Here is a 15,238-nt window from a genome sequence, read left to right on the forward strand (position 1 = left end):
TGACGCACCTGTGTTTGAGTACACCCAGGGATGTATTTCTGTGGCTTCATCTGTGCTCACATGTGTATTTCTATGTGTCTGCTTATGTGGAGGAGTATTGTGTGTGTGCATGTGTCTGTGTAAACCTGTCTACATTTGCACACGGAGTCTATACACATGTGCTGTGAGAGAACATATCTAACTCTCTGCTTCTGCATGGGTGCATATATGTGTCTGGGGCAGGGAGGGGCACAGGCCCATTTCTAGACTGTGTCTGTGATAGTATATCCAGGCACAGGGTGTGCCCCAGGCTTGGCTGTTCTTATGCACACCCTTAGGGAGCAATGGAAAGGGATCTGGACTCCCCCTTCTCAGGTCCTTTCTGCTCTGGGTCCAGCCATCCCCTCATGCCTAGGAGGGTCTGGGGTATGAGTGGGGGAAGGATTGGGGGTGCCCAGGGTGGCACAGTGGTTAACAGCATGTGCAGTGGGTCCAGGCTAGCTGACGTGGGCCCCTGCCCCACCACCCACTAACTATGTGACCTTGGGCAAGTTGGGTCATTCCTATGCTCCGGGTTTCTCCATCTGTAAAATGGGGGTAAGCACAGAATTCTCTTTCTGGGGCTGTTGTGAGGATGAAAGGAGCTAGCCGATGTTAAATGCTAAGCACAGAGCCTGACCTCTATCTGGGTGTTGTCTATTCATTCCCAAGTGCCTGCCGCTGGGGCAGCACCCTACGGGACAGAGCCTGTGCCTACCCACTCCTCAGGCCAAAGCTCCCAGAAAGCCCCACCCCCTCCACTTCCCGCCTGCTGAGCTCAGCGCTTCCCAGGCCCTGCCACTGTCGTAGCCACATCTGGGCCGTCTCTGCTCAGGGACCACAGTGGTGCGCCTCCGTGGCCATGGCTGGGGTTTCCGCTGACTCAGTGCCTCAGGCTCTGGGGGCAGGAAATCCCAGTCCTGCCCCCCCACCCCCACCTCAGGTTACATGGGGCCACAGGGCTATGGCTCCACAATGTTGCTTTTCCAGGAAGACCCCTGCCCCCCAATCAGGGGACTCCAGTTGCTCCCCCCACGGGCATTCTTATGCTCAAGGACTTCTTGAACCTACTTCTCAACAGGTCCTCTTCCTTGGGGCCCAGAAATTTGCTACCTCCTTTAGGAGGGTCACTTTGATCATCCCCCTGCCTCTGGACAGAACTAGACACTTTACCTGCTTCCTTCTCCTCGGAAATCCAATCTTCTCCTCATCCAACCTCAATTCCCCTTGCTTCCTTGCATTCTGAGCATAAAGCAAAACCCTCTCCATTGCTGGGCTGGCCCAGAGTCACCCCTCACCCCATCCTCCATCCTCACATCCTGCCAGCATTCACCATAATAATGATAAAACAGCGAATATTTATTGAGCTCCTCTTTTGTGCCCTTGGTAAGCACTTTTACAGACTAATTTGTTTTCTGCTCACAAAGTATATGCAGTCATTATCCCATTTTACAGATGAGAAAGTAAAGTCATCGTTAAATAGTAAGTTCAAAACTAGAGGATAGGGATTTGAGCCCTTCTAACCTCATGGAGTTAGGAGGAATAAGGGGACCCGCTGGGTTCCACTTGTCTGGAATTGAGTCCAGAGAAGAAGGGGTTAATTTAGCATCCTCCCCAACTCTTGGAGGGAGCCCCCCTCCCCCCAGTTCAGACGGTCAGAGAACAGAGTCACAGGGAATGTTAAACTCAGAAACTGGAAAAAGCTGACCAAGGAGGCTTGGGCAGCAGCCACGTCACGGGTGCCGCGGAACTGGGGAGGAGGGTCTTCATTCCCCCTCCCCCAGCCCCACCCCCACCCCCGTTTCTGGAGGCCCAGCCGGGGAAGGGGAAGGTGATGGCAAAGGGGAGGCCTTTCAAGCTCCAGGCCTGGCTCTTAAAGGGCCGGACACTGCCCCCCACCTCCCCCCCGCCCCCCCCCCCGACGCCTGCAGCCAGAGCCCCCTTGCAGGGCAGCTCCGGGCACGCAGGGTCCCGCCTAGCTCGCTCGCTCACCTGGCGGGCAAATGGGAGGGGCGGGCCTGGGAGCGCAGCCAGGCCAGCAGCGGGGCCGCGCGTCCCGCCGCCTCTGCCACCGCTGGAGCCCCCTCTCGGTCCTCCCTCCCTCCTCCAGCCTGGCGGGCGGGTCCAGCTGTGTTCCATTAGCGGCCCTGGCAAGTCCCCAGCCCCCTGGAGCCGCCCCCTATTCCCCCACCCGGAGTAGCCGGCAGTCCCCGGCAGTCGCGCGCGCGGGCGCGCGAGCCGGACAGCCTTCAGCCCCCAAAGCTCGGGACCCGGGAACTTGGCGTCCCCGAAGCCGGCCAGAAGTGGTCCAGGACCTTCCAGCGGGCTGAGGAACCCAGGCCCTGCTTTCTGGGGTTGGCTGCATTGGGCTGCCTGGATTACTCAGTAAGGTGGGGGCGAACCCCAGCCACGGTAAGTGAGGGTGGAGGGGGTTGCCTCCGGCTCTGGGCTTGCTGTGTGACCTGGGGCAAAAGGCGTTCCCTCTCCGAACTTCAGTCCTCTTCTTTCTAGCCGGATAAGCTCTTACCTCCATGGCAGTTCTGACTCTCCCTGCCCCCAAGTCTGTGCCTTCCTATTGGGATGGGATCGTTTCCTCGCGGAAGCATCTCTCCTATCTCTATAGTGCCCTGCTCTGGCTGGGGCTAGGTGAGTGGAGGCCAGAGGTCAGGAGCGGGAAGGGGACAGGGAGCGCATGGAAGTTCACGCCTCCACATGCACTCATACGCCTCACACAGCTGACAGTCCTTCCACTGACTGGCAGGAGGGGGAGGTCAGGAGAGGGTTGGAGGGATAGGAGGTGCATACCGGAAGAACGAAGAACGGGGGATGAGTGGGGCGGGGGGGGGGGGGGGGGGGGCGGAACAGTTCTGCCTCAGGAAGAGGGAGATTGGGGTCCTATCTCCAAATATATGGAGGCGAGGGGTCCTTCCTGCTCTCGTTCCCCATCCAGAACTGAGGGAGGGGGAAACAGAATTCCTTTACAGCTGGAGAGAATGAGGTCAGACTTGCATAAGAACTTCCCAACAGGAGGGCCTACAGGAAGGGTAGTCATCGCCTGCCTGTGTGCACGTGTATGGGTACAAGCTGGTGTGTCTGGGTGGCCCCTGAACACATGTCTCTGTGAGCCTGCCTGTGTGTAGGTAGGCTTGTGTGCACACAGTGCACAAATATGCCTGTGTGTATATATGCCTGTATATCTGTGCATATCATGACTGTGTGCGCACGCGCGGGCTGCCTGTCTCAGGGGAGGCTGGATGATGTATGGCTCGCCTGGCCGCTTGCTGAGCCCGAATTGATTTATCTGGGCCCATCCATCAGGGTTTAATAAAACTAAAAGACGAGCATCCATCAGCAGGGGAGATTGGCAACAAGGTCCTGAGCCCGGTGACCTGCTCTCCCGCCCACTGCACCCATGAGGGAAGCTTCCTTGGCCCCTGTGATGCCTCTAGGAGACACAGCTCAGTTGTCAGCCCCTTGTGGGTGCCAGAAAGGGCCGGCTGGCTGAGCTGGGTGCAGCTAGCCAGGTACCAGATTAGCATATACCTATACAGTGCACAGGTTGATAAAATATTGAAATACTTCCAAGCGTCTTGGCAAATAGCCTATGCTTCAAACCTTTTAGGACCCTTTTGATCTCTCTTCAGTCCAGCAACTGTCCACTAGCACAGCCCGATGCTGCCTGGACCTGGTTTCACTGCTCTGGCCAGCATTCTGTGCTGGCTGCTGGGTATCCGTGCCATACCGGTGGTTAAATATTTTGAATATCACCGTGGCCCAAATCCTAGCCCAAGGCCTGTGGTTGGGCCTCTGAGAGGGACTGATGCCTGGTCAGACCTCCTGCCACCCCAGGACCAACGCCTGGGCCCCACAGGCTGGCTGCTGCTTGCCCATGTGAGAAATTGTTCTCTGTGAGCTCTGGAGTCCACCTTCCCCCTCCCTATGGTTTCAGGTCCTGTGGCTGCAGTTGACTTCTCTGGACCAGGATGTGGGCATCTTGGGCTCCTGGCTTGTGGCTGCTCAGTCTGTATGTTACCTACAGCCATGGAGCAGATGCAGGTAAGGATCAGAGTGCCATAGGCCTGCCACTGGCTCTCTGAGGTGTGGGGTCCTATGCAGGTATGTGACCATGGGCCTCAGTAACGTGGGCATTTATAGGAGAGTCCAGAGGCCGGGCTCAGGGTGGCCTGAGCTGTTTGTACACATGAGCCAGCGTAAGGCGAGCTAGAGCAGGGGTTCCCGACCTCCAGGATCTAACACCTAATGATCTGAGGTGGAGGTGATGTAACAATAATAGAAATAAAGTGCACAGTAATTGTAATCGTTCCTGAAACCATCCCTCTCGGACCCTGGTCCTTGGAAAAATTGTCTTCCGTGACACTGGTGCCTGGTGCCGAAAAAGTTGGGAGACTGCTGAGCTAGAGAGTGTGCGTGTTTCTGTCTATGTATCTGTGTGTCTCTGGGCCTCTCTGTTTTTACGTCTCAGAGCTGCTCTGTGCTCTGTACATACTCCTATGTCTCTGTGTATGAGAAGAACCCCCCTCCCCAATACATAAACCCAACCTGTGCCCCAAGGGCTGGTGAGGCCAGTGTGGTGGGGAGGAGCCGGCAGCAAGCTCTCCTTGCAGACAGGCCAGGACTCTCCAGTCCTTTCCATGTGGAGGATCCATCCTCCAGCCCACGTGCTCCTCCTCCTCCCTGGCAATCTTGGATAAAGGGCCTGCCTCAAGGCCCAGACACTGGATAAGACAGAAGGGTGTAGCTTTCCAGGGCCCAAAGCCAGAGGAAGTTGACCGGGCAGCTTGCCCTGCCCTGCTGGGTGCCCTCTGGCTGTGTAGTTGAGCAGAAATAGAACCCCTAGAACCCCCAATACAGCCAAAAGAGGCAGAAAAACCCAGGGACAGATGTGAGAGGGTATATGTGGCAACCTGTGGGCTGTGTGTCTACGTATGTGTATTCACATGTTCCCACGTATGCTTTACTCTCCTCTCCCTCACCGGGTCCCCTGGGGATTGAGGCAGAAAATTTCAACATCTGTGAGGAATTTGGGCCCATTGCCAAGGGGTGAGTCACCCCTTGCTGCTGCTGATACTAAAGACGGTGATAGTTTTTCTGGCCAAACCTGGGGGCAGAAGGATTCGGGGAGGGGGGTTGGTCACTGAGCCTAGGGATCCAGGATGCCTTCTTCTAGCCAGGGATCCAAGGAGTCCAGTGTCCCAGCTTCTAGGAGCTATATCCATCGCCTTGTCCCAGCTACCCTATCTGCATTGATGAAAAAGCTCTCTCTTTTTAAAAATTCTAGCCTCTATCTCTTCTGTTGTAGTACCTCTCTCAAAACTTCTGTTCAATCAGCCCTAGAGAAGAGGCAGGCCCATGGCTGCCTACCTGGTCCCTTTAAGGTTTTGGAGACCTGAATAAGCTATCCCCTTCTGCAGGAGCCTCTACCCCCTTCATATATCCTGTCTGGAGCCCTAAGGCTCTGGTGGTTCCCTTGAGCTTGTGGTCCACTCAGGCCCTCAGTCTCTCCTCACAGTTTCATAAGGTGGCTATCCAGGTGAAAAGTCAGTCTGTTGACCCAGACTTGCGTCTGGCCTGCTTTGTTTTGGCTGCGGAGCGGAACCCCATCCACTGCTGAGAGCACATGTGCCCGCGGCCCATGGCATCCCTGGTGGCACAGGCATCTACAACTCACACATGTGCAGACCCGCGTGTGCATAGATATATAACACAGTGTGCACGGATCTGACATCGCCTTGCCCTCGAAGTGCTCCTTTGTCCCCCACTCAGGTGTGTGTTGTGGGATATGTGAGCTGTCTAGAATTTATTTCATTCTCTAAAATGAAAGCAGCCTGGCCCCTGTCTTGGGGCTCCAGGAGAGGTCTGGGTTCTAGGAGATCTTGCTCAGCTATGAACTCACTTACTAGCCTTAGGCCAGGCCTCAGTCTTCCCATCTGTGCCCTGACTCCCAGGGTGGGTAGGTAGGATTAGTCGCTAAGTCATGTCTGACTCTTGCGACCCTGGCAGGCTCCTCTGTCCATGGGGTTTCCCAGGAAAGAATGCTGGAGTAGGTTGCCATTTCCTTCTCTAGGGGATCTTCCTGACCTAGGAATCGAACCCGGGTCTCCTGCATTGCAGGCAGACTCTTTACCGACTGAGCCACCACCAGGGTCAGAAGGCAAAAGCTGAAAGGAGCCCAAGGCAGAGCCTGGCTGAAGATCCAGAGTGGGGAACATGAACTGGCTCTGTCCCAGGTTCCCCAAGAACTATGCCTCCACCTCAGCCTGACCCCCTACAGATGCCCCCACTGCCAATTCTTTTGCAGGGGAGCAGTGCCCACCTTCTCAGCAAGAAGGACTCAAGTTGGAACACAGAAGTGACTTATCGACCAACGTGACTGGTGAGCGCCCAGCTCAGCCTGTTGTCCCCCCTCCGCCATCTTCCTGGAGTGGCCTGTACCCCACTCACCTGCCCAGCTGAGCTCGTCATCTGGTGTCTCCCCTAAAGGCTTCAACCTCATCCACCGACTCAGCCTCATGAAGACATCTGCTGTCAAGAAGATCCGAAATCCCAAGGGACCATTCATCTTGCGACTGGGAGCAGTCTCAGTCACCCAGCCCACTCGGTAAAGGCCCCAGTGTGGCCACTGGGAACCAGTCTCAGCCACACTCCCCAGCAACTCTGGATGTGGAGCTTAAGCTCAGGGGGCACCCGTGGGTCATTTATCTCTCTACTTGCCAGGAGTCAGCCTGGTCCCACTCCTGGGCCTCGCAGGGCAGGCAGCAAGGGGACTGGCAGGCCCACCCTCTGCCCTTTCCCCATCTCTGGCTAGCAGTAGGTGAAGACAGGTCTGCATCCCATGGGCACTGTGAGGACCCCAGGATGGAGGAGGGAGCCTGAAAGAGTTGGGTGTGTTTGTATGTGTGCGTGTGTGTGTTCACATGCATTGATGTGTGTCAAGTTCAAGCTCCTACAAGTTCCTGAGTGTTTTGGCCTCTGCTTACCTCTCCAGCCTCATCTTCCAGAATGTTCCTCTTTCTTTCCTGATTCTCTAGTCATGCTCAATCCAGTCATCTTTTTTCAGTATCTCTTCCCTTCCCCCAGGCCTGGTCATGTTCCCCATGGCATCCTGGTTTCCTTGGAATCCTCATGAAAGAGCGAAACAGTCATTCTGAGGATTCCTTGTTCATGGCCTTACCTCCCCCATCATCCCATCAGACTTGCAGGCTGCCTGAGGACAGGCCTCTTCTCTGTCTTTTCACCTGTTACCTGCAGCAACCAGACCACCCCGACGCATAGTAGGCCCTCGAGAAATGTCTGTAGAATGAATGGGTGTGTACGTATATGTGTGTCCATGGGACGTTATGTGCCTATGTGTGTCTCATGTAGGTTCAACAGTGTTGAGGGCCCAGGGTGGGCAGCAGACGGTCTCTTACCTGAGCCTCAGGGTACCCTCCTTGTTCTACCCCCAGACGCGTGTTCCCTCGGGGCCTTCCCAGTGAGTTTGCCCTGGTGCTGACACTATTAATGAAGAAACACACCCACCGGAACACGTGGTATTTGTTTCAAGTGACCGATGGAGACGGGTACCCGCAGGTGAGCCTGGCGCCCCGCTCGCTCCACCCCCGTTGCTCTTGGGTATCGAGTGGTGCCAGTCCAGCCCAGCTTCTGTCCCAGCTTGTGATTCTGGAGCCTCCCTGCTCCACCCCAGTACTCACCCTTGAGGCCACCTGCAGCCCACCTATCCCATTCTTTTAGAAGGTATTTCTCTGTGACTCCAGCCAGCTTTCCTTGCTCTGTGGGCTGTTTCCCTTCTTGTGAAATGAGCGGGAGGGCCCTTACCTTTGGCAGGCTGTGGCTCACGGGGCTCTGATTCTGTGTCCCTGCCTTTCCCCCTCTCCACACAGATTTCTCTGGAAGTCAACAGTCAGGAGCAGAGCCTGGAGTTAAGGACCCGGGGTCAAGATGGTGACTTTGTGTCCTGCATCTTCTCAGTGCCCCAGCTCTTCGACCTGCGTTGGCATAAGCTGGTGCTGAGCGTGGCCGAACGAGTGGCCTCCGTGCACGTGGACTGCATGTCAGCCTCCTCCCAGCCTCTAGGGCCCCGGCGATCCATAGAGCCTGTGGGCCATGTCTTTCTGGGCTTAGATGCTGAGCAGGGCAAACCTGTCTCGGTGAGTGCTAGGTCGGGCTTGGACTCTCCTCCCACTTTCTGGGAGCCTGAGTGGGCTCCCCAGAACCTGTATCTCACCAGGGCTCAGAACCCCCTTATGCTTCCCCATTGACCTCCAGGTGCAGCCTGGCATTCAAGGCCTTTCATGACCTGGGCCCTAAAATGTCTGCAGCATCACCTTCTGCTCCGTCTGTCCATGCACCTTGGCTCTGGCTGATCCCATGCCGGCCATCCATCTCACCTAATACTTTCACACCTCTAGCCTTTGCCTATGCTGTTACCTCCACCTGGAATGCTTGTCCTTGAAACCTACCTGCTGAATACCTACTGGTCCTCACGGCTTAGCTTGAATGGAACCTCCTCTCCCCCGCTTCTTCTGGCCAAAGCGAACGTTTCTCCCGCCTCTCCCTCTATCTTGGGTGTATGGTTTTGCTTTGTATTTTGTGACTATATTCTTGATGATCTCCCAGGCCAGACTGGAAAGCCTCTGAGGGCAAACCCTGGGATGGAGCCATCTCTGTGCCTCCTTGGGGGCCAGGACACAGAGCTGTTTGTTAAAATGAAGTGACACTTGTGTGTCCCCTGCAGTTTGACCTTCAGCAGGCACACATCTACTGTGACCCAGAGTTCGTGCTGGAGGAGGGCTGCTGTGAGATATTACCAGGAGGGGTGAGTGGCCTGGACCCAGCCCAGCTGGGAGAGGCTGGGGCACTGCCTTGGGGCACAGTGTGCTGGAGGAGAAGGGCTGGGAAGGGGATGCCTAGACATCTTAGGATGCTGAGTGTGTTAAGGGGGGGTCCATCTTCTGTACTGACCCCAGCCCTTCCCCAACACTGGACAGTGTCCCCCAGAGACCTCCAAGGCCCGCCGGGACACCCAGAACAATGAGCTCATCGAGATCAATCCACAGACTGAGGGCAAGGTCTACACCCGCTGCTTCTGCCTGGAGGAGCCCCAGAACAGCAAGGTGGGTGGCCAGGGCAGGCAGACATGGGCACAGGCTCAAGTGGTCCTGTCCCTCCCCCGATCTGACTACAGCCTGCCCCCAGGGTCAGTTGGTCACGTGTACCCAACTGGGGCAGGGAGGGCACTGGAAGGCCTGCCTATTTGCTTCCTACCCTTACTGGATTCTGAGAGGCAGAGAGACAGCCCACTGTATGACCCTATGCCTGCCTGCTTGCTGGCATTGAGAATTGTGCCTATTGAACTCTGGCACTAACTAGAACTTCACTGGTACCATCCCAGACCCTGGTGAGGGAAGGATCAGGCTGGCACCCAAAGGCATTTTCTCCAGGACACAGATACCTAGGATCAAAGGCCAGGCGCCACACTGCTTGTCTTGGGGCTCACTCATTCTTCTGGGCTCAACCTGGGCCAATGCCAGACTGGTTCCATGCCCAGCACCATGGCCAGCTGCCCTGCCTGCTCCCAGATTCTTTAGGGGGTGGCAGGGAAACCCAGTTCCTCCCGTAGCCCCACCCCTGGCCCTGCAGCCTCCCTGCCCACCAGGCATCTTGCCCAGCCTTTGGCTCCAGGAACACAGGATCCCATTGATTCATAGTCTTGTTTTCTCCGACATCACGTGGGTGGGGGGAAAAGAAGGGGGGTAGACTGTGGGGGTGCCAGGGGTCTGAGCAGGCTCTCGATACCCTGGGAGCTGCCAGATATCAGGCTGAAGGGGTCCCTGGGGTCCATGCCCCTGCCTAGGGGCCCTCAGAACTGTCTCCTTCTCAAGACTTGGCTCTTATTCTTTCTGCTCAGGTGGATGCCCAGCTGTCGGGAAGAATCAGCCAGAAGCCAGAAAGAGGAGCAAAGGTAGAGACAGGCGGTGGGCGGAGGAGCCCACGGCATCCTCAGTCTGCCCTCCGTGTCCTCTGTAAACCCCTTGAGTAAGAGACTCTCTCCGCCCACGCTCTTCCCACCTTCCCCCACTCTTGGACAGAGCTTAGGACTTGAAGATGCCAGCTCTGAGAAGGAAAGATGAAGGGGGAGAGACAGAAAAGTACCTGGCTCTGTGTAGGGCACCCGCTCCTGGTGGTTCTTGAGTAGGGGTGTTGGAAGCCGTGCTTTGTCCTCTCCATTCCCCGCCCATTCTTATGCCCCCCTCCTCTTCCCAGGCCCACCAGGAGACAGCAGCCGATGAGGTAAGCCTCCCATCTAAACTGGAGAAAAGAGCTTGGTTGGAAGGGTGCCAGCCTGAGCCCTTTGGACAAGGCTTTGGGGCCCTGGAGGCTGGGCCTGGGGTGGGATGACCACACAGCTCCCAGCATTCCTTGGGGACCTGATGCTGGGCTCTGTCTGCCTGATGCTTCTCCTTAGGAGGTGGCTGTTTAGCCCTGGACACTCCTGTTGAGTGGGCAGCAAATGGCCATGTGCATTTTGGAGAGAGCCCAGGCCTTGCCCATGGGAGCCCGGATTTGGGGGTCTTACTCTGCTCCATATGCTGTGTGATCCAGGTCTTGCTGCTCATCCTCTCTGGGGTTCAGTTTCCTCATCTGAGAACTGGCTTGGCTCTGGGTTGGTGGGAGTTGAGGGACATGGCCTATTTGATGGGATTTCGATCTTTATGCTCCTTAACTCCACCCAGACACCTGTGTACTTGGTGTGTGTATGGGGGCCAGTGGGGTGCAGGAGGCTGACCTGAGGCTCTCAGACCTGACCTCCAGGTCCATTCTTCCCTTTCAGTGCCCACCCTGTGTCCATGGTGCCCAGGAGAGCAACGTGAGTGAAGAGAGAGTGTGCTGGGTGGGGCGGGAGGAGGCTGGGAGTGGGCACTGCCTGGAGGTTGGCTTGGCAACTTCTTGGTTCAGGACAAGGGGGTCTTTGTGTACTTTCACACTCTCTGCCCACCCATCCCCCAGAGCTGGGCTTGACCCTCAGCCCCAGCCCCACCAGGCCAGGGCCTCATGGGAGGAAGTCTCATGCTCTGTGATCTAGGCAGTGCACTGGGCTCCAGGGTAGGAGGGGAATGGGGTGGCAGCCTGCAGGGTCAGGGCCTCAGTACTGATCCCAGAACTCCCCACAGGGACTCAGGCCTGCTTTGCTTGGAAGGCTTCCCATGTCATTCTAGAGACAGAGAAGGGGAAGGGCTGGCTCAGGGTGACACAGCCCAGCATGGCCCCCCAAGCCACATGTTGACTCAGGGCTTCCCCTCTAATCCCTCTCCAGGTGGTCCTGGCCTATTCTCCCTCTGGGGGGCCAGAAGAACAAGGGAAAGGGGCTCACTGTGAGCCCAGCTGGTACCCAACTGTGCCTCTTCCGTGGGCAGTATGAGTCACCACTTTCCCACAGCCTGACATTCTGAGTTGACATTCTGCATTGATCCACAAAGGACACAACCCTCTCTCCCCTCAGCTCTAAGCCCCTGTCCTTTGGGGATGTCAGGAAGTACCCCTCTGCTGCCCGCCCTTTTCCATCCTGTCCCCCACCAAATCCAGTAAGGCTGATCATCCCCAGATATGCGGGGGTTACCATGGCAACTGAGCAGCCATGTTATCCTAGCAACGAGGGGGTGGAGCTAGCCAAAGCCAGGCAGGTTAGAGAAGATAGGTCAAACCCCTCTGTAAGTTTGACAGCTTTAGTATATAAAATCAGCATGCTGGTTGGCCTGGGAAGCAGAGCAGGGGCTGGGATCCAGGATGTTGGCTCAGCCACTCCTGTGTGGCCCTGACTAAACTGCTTGCCCTCTCTGGGCCCCTGGTTTCCCCTTCCTCCCTAAGATGATTATGTCCTCTTTCCTCTGTCCTTTCAGGTCACAATTGGTCCTTCTGGCCCCCAGGTGAGTCCCAGATGGAGAACAGGACACCCCTGCCCTCTTCAGTGGTGCCAGCCCATCTCATGGCATGTGGCCTCCTGGTTGTGTGTTTATATCAGGGCTACCCAAGCCTGCCTGGGCTTCCCAGGTGGCGCTAGTGGTAAAGAACCCACCTGCCAATGCAGAGATGCAAGAGATGCATGTCAGGAAGATCCCCTGGAGGGAGGCATGTTAACCCACTCCAGTGTTCTTGCCTGGAGAATCCCATGGACAGAGGAGCCTGGTGGGCTACAGTCCTACAGGCTTCAGCTCCCTACCTCTAGGTCTCACAGAGTTGGACATGACTGAAGTGACTTAGCGTGCACGCATGCACCCAAGTCTGCATAAGGGTGGGGCTGATTAGATGTATGTTTGCGTGTGTGTGTTTGTTAGAGACAGTAGTGGGTGTGTGAATCTAAAGATGTAAAAAACTGCGCATATCTAAGGGTCTGTGGAGAAGGAAATGGCACCCCACTCCAGTGTTCTTGCTTGGAGAATCCCAGGGACAGCAGAGCCTGGTGGGCTGCCGTCTCTGGGGTCGCACAGAGTCGGACACAACTGAAGCGACTTAGTAGCAGCAGCAAGGGTCTATTGTGTGTCAGGCCCTGGGCTGCCCATTGGCAGTATGACCTTCTTAAACCGCCTCAGGCATAGGTACTCTTATTTTATTTCAGGGCCAGCTATGCCCACATGTGTGACTGGTGTGCTTTTGTGTGTGTGTGTGTGTGTGTGTGTGTGTGTGTATGTGTGAGACTGTGCATTTCTGGACACGTGTTTGCATGTGCAAGGGGTGAACCCATATACCTGGGGGCCTGACAAGACCATAGAACTGTGGGTGATGGGCTAGGCAGCATATGCAAATGTGAGATGGTACTCTTGGGTGTGCCCATGAATAAATAATGTTATTCTTGGGGCCACCTCCGTGTGCGTGCTAAGTGGCACTGAGCAGTTTACCTGCAGGGTTACATTTCTTCCGCATTGCAGCCCCTTGGCCCCTTGAGGTAGTTGCTGACACGAATCCCATTTTCTTGATGAAGAAACTGAGGTTCAAACAAGTCGCATGACTTGCCCTAAGGCATGTACTTATAAGGTGTGGAGGTAGGATTTTAACTTGGGCAGCCTGACACTCACCGTTATGGGTGTCTGCCATTCCACATATGTGTGTCCAAGCACGTGTGTCCCTAAGCCCCTGGGTGTGAGCTAGCATGCTTGGAAACGGGTGTGGAGAAGAGATGCTTTCTGCGTGAGACTATAGATTTACCAAATATAGCCTTTTGGGGTGGGAGGGACAGGCGGATGGATGCGTATGGGATCCATATGCTGTGTGCGTGGTGGTGGGGGTTGGGGTAGGGCTGTGCTCATTTACACACCCGTGTGTGGTGGATGCATGGAAAAGATCAGCCTGAGGAGAGCTTCAAGGCTCTCATGTGCGTCTCTGGTCCCAGCCCTTGTCTTGGTCTCATCCACAGGGAGGGAAAGGTGAGCGGGGCCTGCCTGGTCCATCAGGACCCAAGGGAGAGAAGGGAGCCCGGGTAAGTGTTCCATCCATGACCACAGCAGGATCTTCCCAGTGTACCCTGGGGTTGGTCTGGAATGTGAGCCATCATCATCCCATCATCTTATCTGGAACTCTGCAGCCTGGTCTAAATAGAGGAGGAGGGCCAGGGTCTTTCTAGGGGTTAGTGTGTAGAAACCTCTATTTTCTACGGGCACCTGGGATGATGGGATTCCTGGGCCCTTCCTTCTCAAAATAGGTCTAGGGTGACTCCCCTAGGAGGCTGATTCCTTGCTCCCTACTTCTAGGGCAATGACTGTGTTAGAATCTCCCCGGATGCCCCGCTTCAGGTAAGACCTGGAGGAGAGGCCTGCTTTAGGGCCAATATGTGGGTGACTCCTGGGGAAGGGGGCTGTGCCCTCTGAGCCCTGGGGGTGACCCTGGGCCCCTCTCAACACCTTATCTCCCTGCTCAGTGTGCAGAAGGCCTGAAGGGAGAGAAGGGAGAGTCGGGAGCCTTGGTGAGTATGCGACCAGGGCCAGGGCAGGGCAGCAGGGTCATGGCCAGTCTCCCCATCCTTTCCTCACCTCTCTTGTGTGTCCCCTTTTCATCTCAGGGACCCTCAGGACTCCCCGGCTCCACAGGCCAGAAGGTAATGGGCCTGGATTCTGAGGGGATGGGTACCAGGGAGGTCTGCAAACCCTACAGACAGGAAGAGGGAGGCGTCCAAAGTCATCCTACAGGATGACGTCATTGGGCCCAGAGTGGGTGGCACCCCCCCAATCCTCCCAAGTCATCCTGCCTTGTCCACCAAAACCAGGAGGGAAGAGCCACAGACACCCTGAGTGAGTGGCCTGGCTGGTTGGGCAGTTCTTTCTGTTGTCTACCCTCCTGTGAAGCCAATTAATCTCTGGGGAGGCTGAGACTGGCTCTAGGGAGCAGATGAAGCTGTTCTGGTTCTTCCAGCCCCTTCTCTCAGCCCCTGTCACTCTGCCTCTTCCTCCTTCAGGGCCAGAAAGGCGAGAAGGGAGACGGAGGCGTGAAGGGCTCGCCGGGAAAGCCAGGCCGAGATGTACGGTGCTGGGACCCTTCCCCCCACAAAACCCACGTCCCTCAGCACGTGGTCTTGAAGTGGCGAACTGTAACCTTTGGAATCCAACCCACTGCCCCTGTTCAGACAGAATGGAGACCCAGGGAGGGGAGGGCTGCGCCCCAGGAGGGGGCAGAAAAGGGCCTGACTGACTCCCAGCTTCCCAGGTGGTGCTAAGGGTAAAGAACCTACCTGTCAATGCAAGAGATGTAAGAGATGCAGGTTCGATCCCTGGGTGGGAAAGATTCCCTGGAGGAGGGTGTGGCAACCCACTGCAGTATTCTTACCTGGAGAATCTCATGGACAGAGGATCCATGGGGTCGCAAAGAGTCAGACACACCTGAAGCGACTTAGCGCAACATGACTCCCAGTCCAGGAGCCCCTGACCTCCAAGCCCTGAGTTGACATCTGATGGCCTTGGGGCACTGGGTGGAGTCTGGCTTTGGGACAGGGCAGTGAGGGTGGGCATTTCCACGTCCCAGTGCGGCTGCTGTCCTGGGAGGTGCCAGGCCTCAGCCATTCTCACAGCCTCCCCCCGCCCACAGGGCCGGCCAGGAGAAGTCTGTGTCATAGGGCCCAAAGGGCAGAAGGTGAGCTGTGGCTGTCTGACGGGGAGGAGCGGGTAGGGGGGGCTCAGAGGCGGTGGTTCTCTCACATCCACCTTATGTCTGTGCT

At 56.3% G+C, this 15,238-nt stretch overlaps 1 protein-coding gene across 7 annotated transcripts in view; it reads left to right on the forward strand.

Moving 5' to 3' along the window:
• The first annotated feature begins 2,207 nt into the window (after nucleotides 1–2,207).
• Nucleotides 2,208–15,238, forward strand: part of COL16A1 (collagen type XVI alpha 1 chain) — a 56,203-nt gene continuing 43,172 nt past the window's right edge. For 4 of the 7 annotated variants that reach the window (XM_005203053.4, XM_005203056.4, XM_015459964.3 and 1 more), the window contains exons 1-18: nucleotides 2,208–2,430; nucleotides 3,968–4,074; nucleotides 6,338–6,412; nucleotides 6,520–6,637; nucleotides 7,485–7,608; nucleotides 7,920–8,186; nucleotides 8,774–8,854; nucleotides 9,006–9,152; nucleotides 9,947–10,000; nucleotides 10,303–10,329; nucleotides 10,871–10,906; nucleotides 11,937–11,963; nucleotides 13,448–13,510; nucleotides 13,782–13,823; nucleotides 13,949–13,993; nucleotides 14,090–14,125; nucleotides 14,483–14,545; nucleotides 15,109–15,153. In XM_005203053.4, the coding sequence (XP_005203110.2) occupies nucleotides 4,002–4,074; nucleotides 6,338–6,412; nucleotides 6,520–6,637; nucleotides 7,485–7,608; nucleotides 7,920–8,186; nucleotides 8,774–8,854; nucleotides 9,006–9,152; nucleotides 9,947–10,000; nucleotides 10,303–10,329; nucleotides 10,871–10,906; nucleotides 11,937–11,963; nucleotides 13,448–13,510; nucleotides 13,782–13,823; nucleotides 13,949–13,993; nucleotides 14,090–14,125; nucleotides 14,483–14,545; nucleotides 15,109–15,153 (1,323 nt within the window). In that variant the 5' untranslated portion in view covers nucleotides 2,208–2,430; nucleotides 3,968–4,001. Of the gene's footprint in view, nucleotides 2,431–2,529; nucleotides 2,665–3,967; nucleotides 4,075–6,337; nucleotides 6,413–6,519; nucleotides 6,638–7,484; nucleotides 7,609–7,919; nucleotides 8,187–8,773; nucleotides 8,855–9,005; nucleotides 9,153–9,946; nucleotides 10,001–10,302; nucleotides 10,330–10,870; nucleotides 10,907–11,936; nucleotides 11,964–13,447; nucleotides 13,511–13,781; nucleotides 13,824–13,948; nucleotides 13,994–14,089; nucleotides 14,126–14,482; nucleotides 14,546–15,108; nucleotides 15,154–15,238 lie in introns of all 7 variants that reach the window. The other 3 variants (XM_005203055.4, XM_010802506.3, XM_005203054.4) reach the window with 2 other exon arrangements.

The sequence above is a fragment of the Bos taurus genome, chromosome 2, assembly GCF_002263795.3.
Source record: "Bos taurus isolate L1 Dominette 01449 registration number 42190680 breed Hereford chromosome 2, ARS-UCD2.0, whole genome shotgun sequence".
NCBI lineage: Eukaryota > Metazoa > Chordata > Mammalia > Artiodactyla > Bovidae > Bos > Bos taurus.